Genomic DNA, 17,642 nt, shown 5'->3' with positions numbered 1-17,642 from the left:
AATTAGCACTGTTCATATAGGCAACACCAATAGGTGTCATGTAACACAAAATAAACCTATGTTTTCTTCATGATACAGGGCATAATCTTAGTTTCGTTTTTATTTTGTTACCATTAGACATCACTGGGTTTTAATTTGAGGTATGAAAACCTGACGATGCCACATATTGAAACACAAATTCATATAACATATTAATTAGCCTGTCATTTTCTTCATTTTCTAAGTCAATAAAGGTTATGTTAAATGAATAAATGTAGTGTAAATGTTGTAATGAAACCAACTGTACCGTTCAAAAGTACTGTTTGTTGTTGTATTTTTCAAAACTTGAAACTTGTGTGTGTGTGTGTCAGGTGGATTTTTTTAATGTTTTTGAAATAAGTCTCTTGCACTGCTCCCCCAGCCTGCATTTATTTGATTAAAATATAGTAGCCTAGGCTATAAACTACAGTATTGTGATGTATTATTACCATTTTAAATAACAGTTTTCTATTTGGACATATATAAAAAAAAAATAAAAAAAATTTTTTTTTTTTTTTTTTTTTTTTTCTGATTTCTAATTGTAATAACGATCTCATAGCTTTATTTCTGCAATTGTAAATGCAGTGAAAATATATTATTGGCACTTCTGTGTATGCACTGCAAAGATGTATTTTCCTTGAATGATTTAATTTGACTGGTGTTACCGTCCCAGGACGTATGCATTTGCGTTTTCTAATGGGTAAGTGTCATTCATTGATTTATTGAGTGTGTGTGCGCGCGCAGCCAATGGACCCAATTGCCTGCTGGGAGTTGTAGTTTTGTTGTACGTTGTATTTATACCACAGAAAGGACCTGTCTTTCACTTCGATGGTAACTAAAAAAAAATTCAAGCTGCGATTTTTCACGATGGATATCCTCGCGCGATCGAGTGTAGATTGTGTTAAACACGACAAGAACCAAAAATTCTGCGTTTATTCCTTAAAACAGTCGGTATTTCCCATATTGCTTCTCCTTTGCAGCTGCCATTGGCGCACGTCACAATTATAAGCGCCTGCTATTGGCGTAGGCAATGTTTACAGCACGATTATCAAGTATGTGGTGCGAAAGCAAAGGAACAGTCAGATTTACCATAAATGAACATGGTGAGTAACATTTTATAAACAATATTGTCAATATTGTTTGTTTTCCCTCTATTTTGCTGACGAGAATTTCAAAATAAAGCCCTACCAGAGTCTCAATGCAACAACAGACAGTGATTGAACCGTGAATTTTGTGAACCATTACATAATCCTATATAGGCTAATTATAAATTCAATTGTTATTATACTTTACAATATTACTGTTTGTTGTTGTATTTTTCAAAACTTGAAACTTGTGTGTGTGTGTGTCAGGTGGATTTTTTTAATGTTTTTGAAATAAGTCTCTTGCGCTGCTCCCCCAGCCTGCATTTATTTGATTAAAATATAGTAGCCTAGGCTATAAACTACAGTATTGTGATATATTATTACCATTTTAAATAACAGTTTCTATTTGGACATATATTAAAAGGTTTTTTTGTTTGTTTTTTTTTGTCCAATTTCTTGTGCTCCTCCCTGTCCTAATCTAGGTGATGGGACCTACCAGCTGTTCCTCATCAATGGCAAGAGGATCCAGTATTTAAGCAGAGCCGGGGGGGAGAGAGAGAGACTGGGACTGGGACTGGGACTGGGACTGGGACTGGGACTGGGACTGGGACTGGGACTGGGACTGGGACTGGGACTGGGACTGGGACTGGGACTGGGACTGGGAGAGGTTTCTTCTCCCAAGAGCCTGAGGCCCCGTTTACACGATGGGAAAACGCAGATATTTCCCTGCGTTTTGGCCTGTCATTTACACGAAAACGCAGTTTTTATCCCAGAGAACGATTATTTCTAAAAACTCCGGCCAAAGTGGAGATTTCTGAAAACGCCGGTTATGTGTTGCCGTGTCAACTGGGAGAAACGGGGTTTTAGGTTCTCAAACGTCACATTATGCGCCAGAAAATGCTTACGTCATGTGAGCGCCCTATGTTCAGAGTTTGTTCCATACTGTCTATGAGTTTGTTTGGCTACTATTTGATCATGGATGCTGTTAAAGTGGTACTCATTTTTACTTTTGTGAAAACGCTTTTGGCCTGTTTGCATTTGCCGCGCTGTCTGTCCACACGAACGAACCTCGCGCCATGTCTATTGTTTTGAAAGGAACAGGAAGTCGCTCGTGCTATTCGTCGTTGTCGATTTTGAGGATTCTGATTGGCTTGCATGGCTTTATCCTTCTCCTTACACTGCCGCCCCTTTGTATTTATGCGGGTTGATGTAAACGACAACTTTTTTTGAAAACGATATTGCGTGCACGATGTTATTTTTGAAAACGGAGGGGGAGAAATATTCGTTTCTCTAAATACCCGGCTATGTGTAAATGTGGCCTGAGACTGTTGTGTTACCAGACTTGGAGTGTTGCTCTTGTTGGTGTATGTTAAGCTTAAGTGTGTTGTTACGCTTAAATGTGTTGTTACGGCTGTAGTGTGCAGCTTTGAATTGCTTGCCCATTGTTGAGTGTTGGAGCAGTAGGGAGTGGGTGCCATTTTTCTTTTCTCATTTTCTCCTGTTTTTTGTTAGTTAGGAAGTAAGGTAAGAGTTCTGTTGTTTATTTGTGTTGATTGTTGTAGGTCAATTAGGTGTTCCTTCTACCGGGTAGTGAGATCTTTTGTTTGTTTTGGCTTTACCTGCTCCTGAAGAACAGGCTTCATTTCTTTTTCTTTTGGAGCTGTTTGTTTAGGATTCTTTTTGCACTGTATTTATCACTTATTGTAAATAAATGTATTGGAAATCTTACTTTGTGTATTGTGTGCTGGGACTCAGATAGGTTAACTTTTCTTTGTCGCTGTTCATTTTAGCTTTAAAGCTACTTTCCCTTTTGCCCCTAGAAAATGAATTGGGAACGTAACAGTGGTATTGTGTAATTATTCGAATAGAATTGAGTCTTTTCTCTCTGTTTTGCATGCGTCGTCATAATCATTATTGTTATTGTTGTTATTATTATTTTAATAAATTGTTTTGCCTCTGTCACAGTGTATTCTTAACCTGAATTAGCACTGTTCATATAGGCAACACCAATAGGTGTCATGTAACACAAAATAAACCTATGTTTTCTTCATGATACAGGGCATAATCTTAGTTTCGTTTTTATTTTGTTACCATTAGACATCACTGGGTTTTAATTTGAGGTATGAAAACCTGACGATGCCACATATTGAAACACAAATTCATATAACATATTAATTAGCCTGTCATTTTCTTCATTTTCTAAGTCAATAAAGGTTATGTTAAATGAATAAATGTAGTGTAAATGTTGTAATGAAACCAACTGTACCGTTCAAAAGTACTGTTTGTTGTTGTATTTTTCAAAACTTGAAACTTGTGTGTGTGTGTGTCAGGTGGATTTTTTTAATGTTTTTGAAATAAGTCTCTTGCACTGCTCCCCCAGCCTGCATTTATTTGATTAAAATATAGTAGCCTAGGCTATAAACTACAGTATTGTGATGTATTATTACCATTTTAAATAACAGTTTTCTATTTGGACATATATAAAAAAAAAATAAAAAATTTTTTTTTTTTTTTTTTTTTTTTTTCTGATTTCTAATTGTAATAACGATCTCATAGCTTTATTTCTGCAATTGTAAATGCAGTGAAAATATATTATTGGCACTTTTGTGTATGCACTGCAAAGATGTATTTTCCTTGAATGATTTAATTTGACTGGTGTTACCGTCCCAGGACGTATGCATTTGCGTTTTCTAATGGGTAAGTGTCATTCATTGATTTATTGAGTGTGTGTGCGCGCGCAGCCAATGGACCCAATTGCCTGCTGGGAGTTGTAGTTTTGTTGTACGTTGTATTTATACCACAGAAAGGACCTGTCTTTCACTTCGATGGTAACTAAAAAAAAATTCAAGCTGCGATTTTTCACGATGGATATCCTCGCGCGATCGAGTGTAGATTGTGTTAAACACGACAAGAACCAAAAATTCTGCGTTTATTCCTTAAAACAGTCGGTATTTCCCATATTGCTTCTCCTTTGCAGCTGCCATTGGCGCACGTCACAATTATAAGCGCCTGCTATTGGCGTAGGCAATGTTTACAGCACGATTATCAAGTATGTGGTGCGAACGCAACGGAACAGTCAGATTTACCATAAATGAACATGGTGAGTAACATTTTATAAACAATATTGTCAATATTGTTTGTTTTCCCTCTATTTTGCTGACGAGAATTTCAAAATAAAGCCCTACCAGAGTCTCAATGCAACAACAGACAGTGATTGAACCGTGAATTTTGTGAACCATTACATAATCCTATATAGGCTAATTATAAATTCAATTGTTATTATACTTTACAATATTACTGTTTGTTGTTGTATTTTTCAAAACTTGAAACTTGTGTGTGTGTGTGTCAGGTGGATTTTTTTAATGTTTTTGAAATAAGTCTCTTGCGCTGCTCCCCCAGCCTGCATTTATTTGATTAAAATATAGTAGCCTAGGCTATAAACTACAGTATTGTGATATATTATTACCATTTTAAATAACAGTTTCTATTTGGACATATATTAAAAGGTTTTTTTGTTTGTTTTTTTTTGTCCAATTTCTTGTGCTCCTCCCTGTCCTAATCTAGGTGATGGGACCTACCAGCTGTTCCTCATCAATGGCAAGAGGATCCAGTATTTAAGCAGAGCCGGGGGGGAGAGAGAGAGAGAGAGACTGGGACTGGGACTGGGACTGGGACTGGGACTGGGACTGGGACTGGGACTGGGACTGGGACTGGGACTGGGACTGGGACTGGGAGAGGTTTCTTCTCCCAAGAGCCTGAGGCCCCGTTTACACGATGGGAAAACGCAGATATTTCCCTGCGTTTTGGCCTGTCATTTACACGAAAACGCAGTTTTTATCCCAGAGAACGATTATTTCTAAAAACTCCGGCCAAAGTGGAGATTTCTGAAAACGCCGGTTATGTGTTGCCGTGTCAACTGGGAGAAACGGGGTTTTAGGTTCTCAAACGTCACATTATGCGCCAGAAAATGCTTACGTCATGTGAGCGCCCTATGTTCAGAGTTTGTTCCATACTGTCTATGAGTTTGTTTGGCTACTATTTGATCATGGATGCTGTTAAAGTGGTACTCATTTTTACTTTTGTGAAAACGCTTTTGGCCTGTTTGCATTTGCTTCGCTGTCTGTCCACACGAACGAACCTCGCGCCATGTCTATTGTTTTGAAAGGAACAGGAAGTCGCTCGTGCTATTCGTCGTTGTCGATTTTGAGGATTCTGATTGGCTTGCATGGCTTTATCCTTCTCCTTACACTGCCGCCCCTTTGTATTTATGCGGGTTGATGTAAACGACAACTTTTTTTGAAAACGATATTGCGTGCACGATGTTATTTTTGAAAACGGAGGGGGAGAAATATTCGTTTCTCTAAATACCCGGCTATGTGTAAATGTGGCCTGAGACTGTTGTGTTACCAGACTTGGAGTGTTGCTCTTGTTGGTGTATGTTAAGCTTAAACCAAGGTCAACTTAAATGTCTTGTGGCTGTAGTGTGCAGCTTTGAATTGCTTGCCCATTGTTGAGTGTTGGAGCAGTAGGGAGTGGGTGCAACATTGGCAGTGAATCTGAATAAAATGTGTCTTTACACAAAACATTATCATAATTCAACCTGTATGTATTAAAAGCCGTAGTCACCTTTCACTTATTCATGCAAAAGCTATAAAAATTATGACTGAGATTATCTTAAATTTATACTATTTTTGAGAGGATAGATAGATGAATTTACTCACTTTTTCAATTTGTCCTTTCAGGGAGATATATACTGTTTTTGCCATTTCTGCTTTCTACCTCCTCTGGCAACTCAAAGGGAGCAGTTTTGCATTTTTTGGATGCAGGACCAAGAAAAGTACACGCAAATTTCATGGACAATATGTAATTTTTAATAATATGAACCACACCCGTTTCAAACAGTTGGGTGTCACCGTCCACTGGAGCCATAAAGGTTCTCTCAACATTAGTGAGGGCACTGATGGTGGTCGTTTAGAAAGACCCAATCTTAACTTTATCTGTGGACACTTCATGTTTTTGTGCGGCGGTTTGTGCGGTTGTCCACTCAGATGAGCCGGGTGAAAGCAGGTCGGCTGTACGGTTGGCTTGCAACAGACATTCTGGAGGGTGACAGAAAATAAACATTGACTCAATAAGCATTGATAATACCAATTACCTTTTTTAAACCTTAGTGCGCTGACAATAAGCCTACATTAATATTAACCATACAAACTACAAATTAATAAAACTAGAAAAATAAAACTGTGAAAACAGTGAAAAGACTGTTAATAATGTTTTATTTCTTTTTTTAAATTATTATTAGGGTGGCCCGATTATGATTTTCTATTGCTGATAACAATTTTTTTCAAGCAAATTGGCCAATTCCGATAGCCGATTTTTTCCTTTAAGCAAATTTATTTGTTGTTTATTTGCTCTATAACATCTGTTGCCAGCCATTTGAAATGTAATCATGATGCAAACAAAGAGGCTACACACATGTAGCATGATAATTTATTTTTTATTTAAATTAGATTGTATAATTTCAAGATTTAAAGCAAAAACAAAATGGTCTGCCTTTTGTTTTGTGAAATTATGCTAGAAGACACCTGCACAAAACAAAAACAGCAGACGGACTGAATGAAAACGCAAATTCACTTTCTGTCAGTAGGTGGCGCTTGGAAATCGCAAGTGTCTTAAATGTGAGTGTAAATGCAATGAAGAAAAAATTTAATTTAAATTACAATTTTGCCACAGTTTTTGCATGAACATGTTAAACATATCTAATCATTTCTGTAATACATTTTTATTTAAATTTTGCAACTTATAAAGTGTTAAAATATGTATTCAATTTACATATTAAAACTATTGTATGAAATGGCAAATGTAAATTATATAATTGAATTTTCATTTTCATTTTGCACCAAACGTTGCACAAATGTATGGGGAAATTTAAATTTAAATACAGAAATGCATTGCCATTTTACATATTGCATTTCAAATTGAATATTGCTACCCATAAGCTTCCATACACATGGTACCTGTTACTTGTTACTTGTTACAGCACAGATTGGAGGTTGACCAATCACAGTTGTCTCTGATCATTGGCTAGAGACGCTTATTTAATCATTATAGTGAGAAAGTACGACAGCTTCTAAACCCATACAATTAATAGATTTAATCGGTTATGGTTTATAACGCGCTTACATTTCCAAAAAGACAAAAAAGTCCCGAATATTGCATAAATGGAGCATTCGGGATTTTGAGCCGATGAGCGCCCTCTGGTGGAACATTGAAGGATTGTTTGTGTGACAGTTCTGATGTTTTCCTCTAGTTACGTGATGTAAGGAAGTACAGGACATATATAGTTAAAAAAATATGCCTGTGAGTTTGATGTAATGACAAAACATGGTTTCACGTTATTTTTATTTTTATCGGCCGTCGCCATCGCTACATTTAGGGACGAACAAGAATTCTGTGAGAATGAAAGTTGTAATGAAAGAGAGTTCGATAAGAGTCACTTTTATAGCGATGTGAAACACTGTGGAGAAATACTACTGGCATTATCACATAAACTACTAGGTAAGATACAGATATGAGTGCCAACATGCTATTTTACACGTTGATATGTTTTAATCACTTCTGTGTGTTTTACAGATGCTCTGCCTCTTGATGAGGTTGATGGTAATGTTATTCGTACTGTGAAGAGAAGTGTGTTTTCAGAGTCTCAGCCCTCTCCTCTGAAAGAGCCCCTGACACTGGCTGCTGTGTCACAGGTCAATAAACCCATCCACTCATCATCATTTACAGAGAACTTGTGCTTCACTGCAGTCAAACCTGGGGATATTGTTGCAGTAACTGTGTATATGTAATTTATGAAACAGAAAAATACAATGGAGCTAGTGCCATCTAACCACCAGTCAAAAGTTTGGTCACACCCACCCATTCTTTATCATTTTTCTTGTCCACATTTTAAAATAGTAATAAATTAATCATCATCATCACCACCAATAACATTGTCGTCGTCAGCATAATTTTGAACTTATTCAGGCTGTTGTTACAAAGAAGTACACTTCATCATACTTTTAAAAAGAGAAATTATATGAAAATAATATAGGCTACTTTAAAAGAATATACTTTGGTGCAAACTGAATATAATGTTTCGGACACTTAATTGCATCATGTTAACTGAAATTAAATGAACATTTATTATAGTTTGTTAAGAAACGGTCATGAAAGTATACTCGTTAAGTGGCTTTTTATTTCATTAATTTTGTATTATCTGCAATAACTGTTTTTTAAAAGAAACATAGTTTTCCATTTTTATTTTTAACACTTATTTTTTACAAGGGTGAAGCAGATCACAAAAAAAAAAAAAAAATTTGAACCACCCAACTCCTCAAATAAATGTCTACTTTAGGTTGTGGGCAAATTATTTTTAGCTATTATACTCTATTATATATATAGCTATTATAGCTCTTAGCTATAATGCTAGCTTAAAAATTGGACCCAACACTTACATACCAATAGAAACACTTTATCATACATTTATTTAGTCACAAACAGTTCATTTATTGCATTGAGTTAATTAATTCAGTTCATTTAGTGTTTTTTGTTTGTTTTTGTCAGTTATACTTTTATTAATTGATTCAGTCATAAAGCTTTTAATCAGCTAATGAACTCGTGGGCCACTTGGACTCTTTACAGAACCACCAGTGGTCTGAGGATCACAGTCTGAGAAAACTGCTTTAAAACCAAACTGGACCATGGTACCACCATAGTACTTTTGTGTAAATGTTGTTTCTGCATATATTCAGGCTCTTTTGTGTATTTCAGGATGTGTTGAGGAATATTTTGGATCTGAATGAGTCTGTGATTCAGAATGAAGAGTTTGTCCGTTGTGTCAGTGGTGGGAAACTGTTTCCTGGCTCTGTTCCACTGGCACACAGATACGGGGGCCATCAGGTAAAACTGACCGTCACTTCAAACCCGACAGCGATGGCGTAAGACAACCAGAGCAAACATGTCAACCATGTGTTATTATTATTATAGTTTGGTTATTGGGCCGGACAGCTGGGGGATGGAAGAGCACATTTGTTGGGTGAATACACAAACAGGTAAAATCATCCTTTTCCATCAGCGTTCAACACAAATCATCAGTTGTTATTGTCAGATGTGACTTTTCTGTTGTAATGCATGTCAACTTTCCCATAATGTTGTTTAAGATTAAAGAATGGAATGTTTGATCTATACTTACTGGTTTTTCAGCAAATAGATGATTCTGTCATTTTTAAAATCTAATTCTCACTTAATGCTTAAACATGCGTCTGAACAATGACATCTCTCAGTTTAGAACTGACAAGTGTTAACCGTTAGAGCGGTATACAATCTCTCTTTTATCCAGAAAAGGTGAAAGATGGGAAGTCCAGTTGAAAGGCTCAGGAAAGACACCGAACTCAAGGTGAATATCAGTTTCTGCTGCTCAATATTTTTGATATGCTTTTTAAGTAATTCTGAGATATATTTAGTTGTAAATGATCTTACATTATGACTCATAGTGTGTGATTCTCTGTCTGGCAGGAGTGTAATGGTTATGCTGTTTACTGTACATGATGTTTTGTGTGCAGGTCTGGTGATGGACGGGCTGTGATTCGCTCCTCTGTGAGGGAGTTCCTACCAGCAGAGCCCTCAGGTACACACACACACACACACACACACACACACACACACACACACACACACACACACACACACACACACACACACACACACACACACACACACACACACACACACACACACACACACACATGTACCAGCAGAGCCCTCAGGTGTACACACACACACACACACACACACACACACACACACACACACACACACACACACACACACACACACACATATAAATGCACAATATATATAAATGGACATGCACAAGAAGAGTAATATATGTGTTTATCACATTCAAATGTTTGGTGTTGAATATTATTATTTTATTTATTTATACTTTTTCCATTTTTTTGCCTTTATTGTTTGTCAGTCTGGTTGTGAGTGAGGAACCTGTTTGGAGGGATCCGTTTTATAATGGCAGTGTCATAAAAGAAAGAGGTAAAATACGATCAGATTTGGAAAAATCGAGTAACTAAGTTCTTTATCCTCCTCAGCTTTATGTGATTGTTCTCTGTATCTATCAGGAGCGGTTGTTCTGCGTCTGGCCAAGTCCTGGTTTCGTATCGGTTCACTGGAGATATTAACTAGAACTGGAGAGTTAGATGTCCTACGGTATATTAACTTTAACTTTGGAGAGTAATATTTTTTTCTCACTCTTATTTGCTTTTTAATTTCTTTTTATCTTTTATTTTCAGGACATTGTTGGACTTTGTAATTAAAGAGCATTTTAAATCTATAGCAACAAATGACCCTGACAAGTATGTGGTGAGTATCTGTGTCTCTCTGCTGTTTAGCTGTAATACAAGATTATTTTATATTGTCTGATCAGTCTCACTATATTTGAATGGTTTTCATGTTGTGTGAAGGTGTTTTTCTCTCGAGTGCTGAATGAAACGGCACATTTAATCGCCCACTGGATGTCGGTTGGTTTTGCTCATGGTTAGTTCACTCTGCTTTACTTGTTTAGTTATCATATAGATTTATCATTATAGATCGAGCTTAATACGCAAAATGCACAACATCATGATCTGCATCTTCACACAGGAGTCTGTAACACAGATAACTTCAGTCTGCTTTCTATCACTTTTGATTATGGCCCATTTGGATTTATGGAATCGTATGACCCAAGTATGTTTCTTTGTCTAACTTAAACTTTCATAATATTAGCAATCATCTTCCTATACGTTTAGTTTTTAAGCTTTTTGTCATATAACATTTCACACACACACGCACGCACGCACGCACGCACGCACACACGCACACACACACACACACACACACACACACACACACACACACACACAGACACGCACACACATACACACACACACACACACACACACACACACACACACACACACACACACACACACACACACACACACACACACACACGCACACACACACAGGGACTCTGTATATTAACCCTACCCCTAAACCTATGAGGACACAGGAAGTGTGAAGATGTTTACGTTGTCATTATACACATTTGTGTCCTCCTAAACCATATATGAGAACACACACACACGCATACATATATATATATATATATGTATACAATACTGCAAAAGTGGAACATTGTATGAATAGTAAGCTACTTTAGATCTACTATAAATTTTGTATATAGGCTACTTACAGTATAATATACATGGGTTGATGGGCATGATTAATTGCATAATTTTTTTAATCCATTACTTGTTTTATTTTACTTCATTATATTCTAATAAGTTAAAGTGAAACAGACAGCCATAATAATAACATATAATAATTGTATTGTTAAATGTGTGTTATTGCTCCAGCATTGTTTCCTCTGTATAGATTTTGTCCCCAACACGTCTGATGACGAGGGCCGGTACAGTATAGGAGCTCAGGCTAATGTTGGCCTGTTCAATCTACAGAAACTTCTAGAAGCTCTGAAACCACTGCTGACCTCAGATCAGCTTTCACAGTAAGAGATCCTTTTATTTTCTGTTGGTATTGGTCTGGAATAAATAAGGGTGATTCGTGTCAATTCATTTACTTCAGATCTCAGCAAATATTGAGAGAGTATCCACAAATCTACCATCAAAGGTGAGCCTGTCATTAGACAATATAGATCACTGTATTCCTCTCTGAGTCGTTCCTGATCTCACTTTACTGTTTCTGTTGTAGATTTCATGAGATGTTCAAAGCAAAGTTGGGCTTTCTGGGAAATGAAGAAAAGGATTCATATGTGATTGCATTTCTTCTAAAGGTAAATATTAACTGGATTGTTTTTTTCTCTAATTGTACTATAATTAATTCATGTAAGTTATTTGGCCATTCTCAGGACATGGTGTCATTTGTGACAATAAAAAAAAGAAATAAAAAAAAGTAAGGAATCAGTAAAACACACACACACACACACACACTGATATATATATATATATATATATATATATATATATATATACACACACACAATTTCATTATAAACTTTTTTAATTAGATAGTTTTTTTTTTTGAATTATGTATTTAACGGCCAAACTGTCAGAAATAGTTAAGTCCAGTATGGTATCAGTAGTAGATCACACAAATGGCAGCATTTCCTGAGAATGACCCATATAATGTTGTATGATGTGTGATGTGTTGAGCTAATGGAGGACACTGGAGCAGACTTCACTATGACTTTCAGACAGCTGAGTGAAGTGACCCTGTCCCGGCTTCAGAAGGGATCCTTTGCTCCGGTACGTTTCCTCTCCATTCACTCCCACAGCAGCCGCAATATCCATAATCATGATTTCAGTTCATTAACTGTGACTGTGTCTCTCTTGACAGTCTTTGTGGGCTCTTTCAGACCTCTCATCACACAAGCATTTCAGAGACTGGGTTCAGCTGTATTTACAGCGTCTGTCAAGGTAATGTTGCTGTAATGTAAACTCGAACTCTTTAGAGGATTAAAAATGAACATCACTTGATGTGTTAATCGTCTTCTACAGGATAATGAGTGACTCAGATGAAGAACGGCAGCACAGAATGCAAGGTGTGTTTTTGTATATGTTATATGATGCAGTGTTATATATTATGTGTTTATATATTGTTACAGTAACACTACCGCTGAAATGTTCATGATTGGTAAGATTTGTTTTTGAAAGAAGTTTCTTATACTCACGAAGGCTGCATTTATTTAATCAAAAATACAATAAAAACAGTAATTTTGTAATACTATAATATATTTTTATACTATGAGATATTACAATATAAAATAAATTATTCTATTTGAATATACAATATTTGTGTAATTAATATATTTGTTCAGCTGAATGTAATTTATTCCTGTGATCATTTCTCCAGTCTTCAGTGTCACATGATCCTTCAGAAATCATTCTAATATGATGATTTGCTGCTCAAGAAACATTTGAAAACAGTTGAGCTGCTTAATATTTCTGAGGAAACCCTGATACATGTTTTGATTAATATAAAGTTCAAAAGAACAGCGTTTATTTGAATGTTTTGTAATATTATAAATGTCTTTATTGTCCCTTTTTATGCATCCTTGCTGAATAATATTATTAATTTCTTTTTTTTTTTTTAAAAGCCTTACTGAGCGTAAATGTTTAAACGGTAGTGTGTGTTTTTTTACGATGTGTTATGTTGTATTTAATGTTATTAGTAATTTTTCTATTGTTCAGGAGTAAACCCACGGTATGTGTTGAGGAACTGGATGGCTGAATCTGCTGTCAGAAAAGCAGAGAAAAATGACTTTTCAGAGGTATTATTATTACATGTGATGTCAAACTAATATACTGTCATGATCATGCTTATCATATATCTTAGAGTGTTTGCTTTAATATATAACTGTGAAATGAAGACTTGACAATTATACATACAATGTAACATCTTCAGACAGACCATTATGGCTTGTTGACAGTATGTTTGATGTATTTCTAGGTGACACTGTTGCAGAAGACTTTAATGGAGCCATTTATGGAGCAGGAAGAGGCTGAGAGAGCCGGATATGCCAGTAAACCTCCATCCTGGGCTCAGCATCTGAGGGTCAGCTGTTCTTCCTAACTCAGGGTCGAATGAAAAAAATAAATCACAAATTTCAGCATCATTTGAACCAAAAATATTGTTTATGACATTGTAATCACACTTCCTAATGGATGATCTGATTGGAGGATGCGCCATGTTTGATGTTATATATGTACATATATGCATGTTATATATGGACATGGACATGGATGTCTTTTGTAATATTGCTGTTTCTGCATTTCTACAAAACTGCAAAAAACGTTTCATCATGCATCTCGTTTACTCCTGTTTAACAATTAGGCATGTCAAAATCTGTTAAACAGTTAACTTTGCAAGACCTTATTTATTATGACATTCCATTAGCAATGATGATATAGCATATTTGTAATACAAATAATCTGATTAGGTGCGTAAGTACAAAGTATTTACATATTTTAGTCTGGTGGTGTAATGCAAGAATATTAAACAAAATAATTAAAGATGTGTGTCCTAATGTCACGCCGAGAACTTGTTTGGCGGTCAGTTCCTCAGTCCAACTACAAAAACATGTCAATTAGCTCTATCTGTCTTCAAGATCATTGTTGACTGCGCTTTTTCAGCATTGCTGTCATCAGTTCTGACATGAGTTCGCCACCTGGGGGCGCTGTTTGTAGAGGTGTCGTTCTCTTTGGTGGAGCTGGAGGCATTTTTCTGACGGAGCCGGCGGATGGGTTGGCAGCCGGTGCAGGAGCTGGTGGTGGAGCTGGTGGTGGAGGCGGGGGTGGGGGTGGAGGTGGTGGAGCTCCACCTGCAGATGCAAAGTTTTGGGGAGGAGGAGGAGGAGGTGGAGGAGGAGGAGGTGGAGGAGGAGGTGGAGGAGGAGGTGGAAGAGGAGGTGGAAGAGGAGGTGGAGGAGGAGGAGGTGGAGGAGGAGGTGGAGGAGGAGGTGGAAGGGAGGTGATGGGGTCTGGAGGTGGTGGGGGGAGCGAGTCTCCCCTGTAAGGTGCAAAACTAGGAGGCGGTGGAGGAAGAAAGTCAGGGGGCAGCTCGCCATCTTCTGGAGGAGGTGGTGGTGGAGGCAGGTCATCCATGGGTGGAGGTGGGAAGGAGGATTGTGGGAATCGAGGTGGAGGAGGAAACTTGTTGACTTTGGTTGTGCTGGCAGGAGGAGCAGGGGGAGGAGGAGGCAACATGGGGTCGGGTGGTGGAGGAGGCAGGGTTTCCATTGAAGGCGGAGGTGGTGGGAAAGATGTTTGGTTGCCAGGACCCTTCAAAAACAAACCAAAAGTAGCATTCAGGAGCATTTCAGATAAATGATGAAATTACAAGGGGATTAAAACAACTCTAAAGGAACCGTTACCCTTTGTGGAAAAGTAGTGTGCTTAATTTTACTGCTCTTGAAGTATACTTTAAATCTTTAAAGTATATTTAAAAATATATATATTTTCAGATAATATATTCATTAAATAAAAGGCCACTCTATGTGTATTTAAAGACACTGCACTTTCATGACTGTTTCTTAACAGAGTTTAGTGCAATTTTAAAAAGTGTACTTTGCAATCATGACAAATTAACAGTTATACTTTTTAAATTATGGTTTAGTAATCTTTTGCAGTACATTTATTTAGATATTGACAAACATACTAGAGCACATGCAAATTTGATTATAATTTCAACTGTAGTGTGTTATTTGTTAATACATTTAATGTTAATATATTTTAAATTTACCAATTGGCAACTTCATCATGACAAATGTGTAATTAAATATTGAAAACATGTCAAGTTTCAATAGAAATAATATATGTATATTTTAGTTTACTATAAATGCTTCTCAGTACATTCTGCAGTAAACTTCATATTTCATTGAAAGTAGAAGTAATTATGAAATGTTATAAAATGATGTACTTAAGTGTGTCAATAAATGTAAACTATATTTTGTTTAATTGCAATTAACATGCAGTTAAGTGTCTGAAAACATTATAGTTCACACTTCAGTATGGTCCATGAACTTATATTATTTATGGTATTATATTATGGTGTTCTTCATTACTAAGGCAACTGATAGATTTAGAGGTACCTTGGTGTCCTTTGGAAGCTGAGGAGCGTGTCCATTCGCAGCTTTGGCTGAAAGATAAACACAAAAATGTCATCAAAATCCTTTAATATATCAAGATCTTTGATACATTTTATAACAATCTATTTAGCTCATTATCTCTACCTTTAGGTGTAGGAGAGGGTGTGGATGCACTGGAGGAGGCCTGGATAGTGCGGTTAGCCCAGCTTCCAGTGCCGGCTGCTTTCCTCACAGCGGCTTTGTAGTTTTCATATAACTGCTTACCATACTATGACAAAATCATGACAAAACAAGACCATTAATAAAGTAGAAGAACTTTTTTTTTTTTGACAAAGTAGACAGCTCACAATAGGACCCAACACAATACAGCTACAATTTACTGTATGTTTTTGCATTGTAAACTATAATTTATAATTTAATTTGCTGCATAAAGTTCAACTTAGTGTCTTCTTGCATTTATGCAATAATTAATCATTATCTATTTTGGTTTTTGGTGTGTGGCCTGGTTTCTGCTCACCTTTGCAATACGTATCCCAGTCACCCACAGAGTCATGGTCAACTCATCATCACAACACAGATACTTGATGTATTGGGATTCTTTTTGAATTTGAGGATGAAGAAAGCAGATCACAGTGACCATATGAACATGACACACACCTGATATACACACCTGAGAAGGCCAAGATAATAACACTTCATTTAGTTGTTTTCGCTATTGTTTCCCTGTCATTCTCTACAGATTTGTGGAACCATTCATTTTTCAGGGATTGAATCTTTAATCAATGTTTTTTTGTTCTCAAAACAACAAAGGGTTGGGTAAACAACTTACTTGGGTTTTCAGTATTAGTTCATGCTTTGCTAATATTCATTTTTCTTCAAATGGACAGTTGGTGATATTAGCATAGTTTTGATTACATATGTTATTGAGCTGCAGTTGCATAGCAGAGACAGTGGATGACACACTAAAATCACAATTTGATTACCAGTGCCCCTCATGCCACACTTTAGGATTAGTCCTAAATATTGCTAAAATTGCTTGACAAACATAAAACACAGCCCACCCTAACCTAATCATAGCCTGAAACACCCTTGATGATTTGTCATGCTTTCTTAATGAGATGACTGAGATAACAAATGATTTTATGTGGGGAGGGAAAGGAGTTAAAATAGCAAGGAAACATTAATTGCAAGTTATAAAGAAGGAGGATTAGGATTGATTGACTTAGATGTTAAAAAGAAGGCCATAAGGGTAAAAACGATGAAAAAGTATTAATGTGATAAAGTGGAGTATGGATGGAAAGGTTATATGAAGGATGTGCTGGACAAATGTAGTGGATGTGGGGAAGAAGGGCTTTTTATGGGATTGAAAAAGCCGATGTATGACAAAATGCCGCTGTTTTATCAGGAAGTGCTAAGTGTGGGCAGAGGTCATATACAGAAATATACAGTATGAGTGTGAAAATATAAATCAAGTCTTAAAACAACCATTATTTTTATATCCGAAAAAATTTTAATGAAAGAGAGAGTGTTTTATGACAAATTGTATATGAAAGCAGGAGTGAGACAAGTTAAGGATATAGCATATGATGTAAGAGGGTTCTTACCTAATAGAGCCTTATATGATTGTGTTTCGGAGTGGGATGATGAAATCGAAATGTCAAAAGTGGACTCGATGTGTGAAAATATTAAGACAAGTCTGCCCAGAGCCTGGGGTAGAGAGTATTGAAAATGAAACTGTTAAACCTGGGGAATGGGGATTGCAGATTTGTATTTTAGAGTTTGTGGTTGCGCAATAAAGACTCTGGATATATGCGGTACAAAGAAATCTCCTCTCACAATAGGCC

General features: G+C 36.6%; 2 protein-coding genes, 1 long non-coding RNA gene and 1 pseudogene across 4 annotated transcripts; 3 read left to right on the top strand and 1 right to left on the bottom strand.

The window, feature by feature from the left end:
- Positions 1 to 7,402: 7,402 nt before the first annotated feature.
- On the top strand, positions 7,403 to 9,325 carry LOC309510189. The gene is made up of 3 exons (XR_014210246.1): positions 7,403 to 7,661; positions 7,737 to 7,855; positions 8,916 to 9,325. It is a non-coding gene; the product is annotated as an uncharacterized lncRNA (long non-coding RNA).
- Positions 9,326 to 9,400: 75 nt separating this feature from the next.
- Positions 9,401 to 10,787, top strand: LOC309510210 (protein adenylyltransferase SelO-like; annotated as a pseudogene). Its single transcript has 6 exons — positions 9,401 to 9,441; positions 9,484 to 9,540; positions 9,707 to 9,771; positions 10,123 to 10,190; positions 10,277 to 10,364; positions 10,448 to 10,787. The product of its transcript is annotated as a protein adenylyltransferase SelO-like (transcript).
- A 1,370-nt stretch (positions 10,788 to 12,157) lies between these two features.
- Positions 12,158 to 14,224, top strand: LOC309510183 (protein adenylyltransferase SelO-like). The gene is made up of 5 exons (XM_082191238.1): positions 12,158 to 12,457; positions 12,549 to 12,628; positions 12,710 to 12,753; positions 13,403 to 13,482; positions 13,662 to 14,224. Exons 1-5 carry the CDS (start codon positions 12,368 to 12,370, stop codon positions 13,782 to 13,784), a joined length of 417 nt encoding a protein of 138 aa, XP_082047364.1. The 5' UTR covers positions 12,158 to 12,367; the 3' UTR covers positions 13,785 to 14,224.
- On the bottom strand, positions 14,069 to 16,604 carry LOC309510209 (uncharacterized protein). The gene is made up of 5 exons (XM_082191245.1): positions 16,316 to 16,604; positions 15,913 to 16,066; positions 15,802 to 15,848; positions 14,737 to 14,992; positions 14,069 to 14,571 (listed from the first exon to the last, which is right to left on the bottom strand). The coding sequence occupies exons 1-5, from the start codon at positions 16,436 to 16,438 to the stop codon at positions 14,321 to 14,323; spliced, it is 831 nt and encodes a 276-aa protein (XP_082047371.1). The 5' UTR covers positions 16,439 to 16,604; the 3' UTR covers positions 14,069 to 14,320.
- Between the last annotated feature and the right edge of the window lie 1,038 nt (positions 16,605 to 17,642).

Source organism: Leuciscus leuciscus (assembly GCF_965113295.1).
Source record: "Leuciscus leuciscus genome assembly, contig: SUPER_11_unloc_4, whole genome shotgun sequence".
Lineage (NCBI taxonomy): Eukaryota > Metazoa > Chordata > Actinopteri > Cypriniformes > Leuciscidae > Leuciscus > Leuciscus leuciscus.
This window is presented reverse-complemented; position numbering and strand designations above follow the sequence as displayed.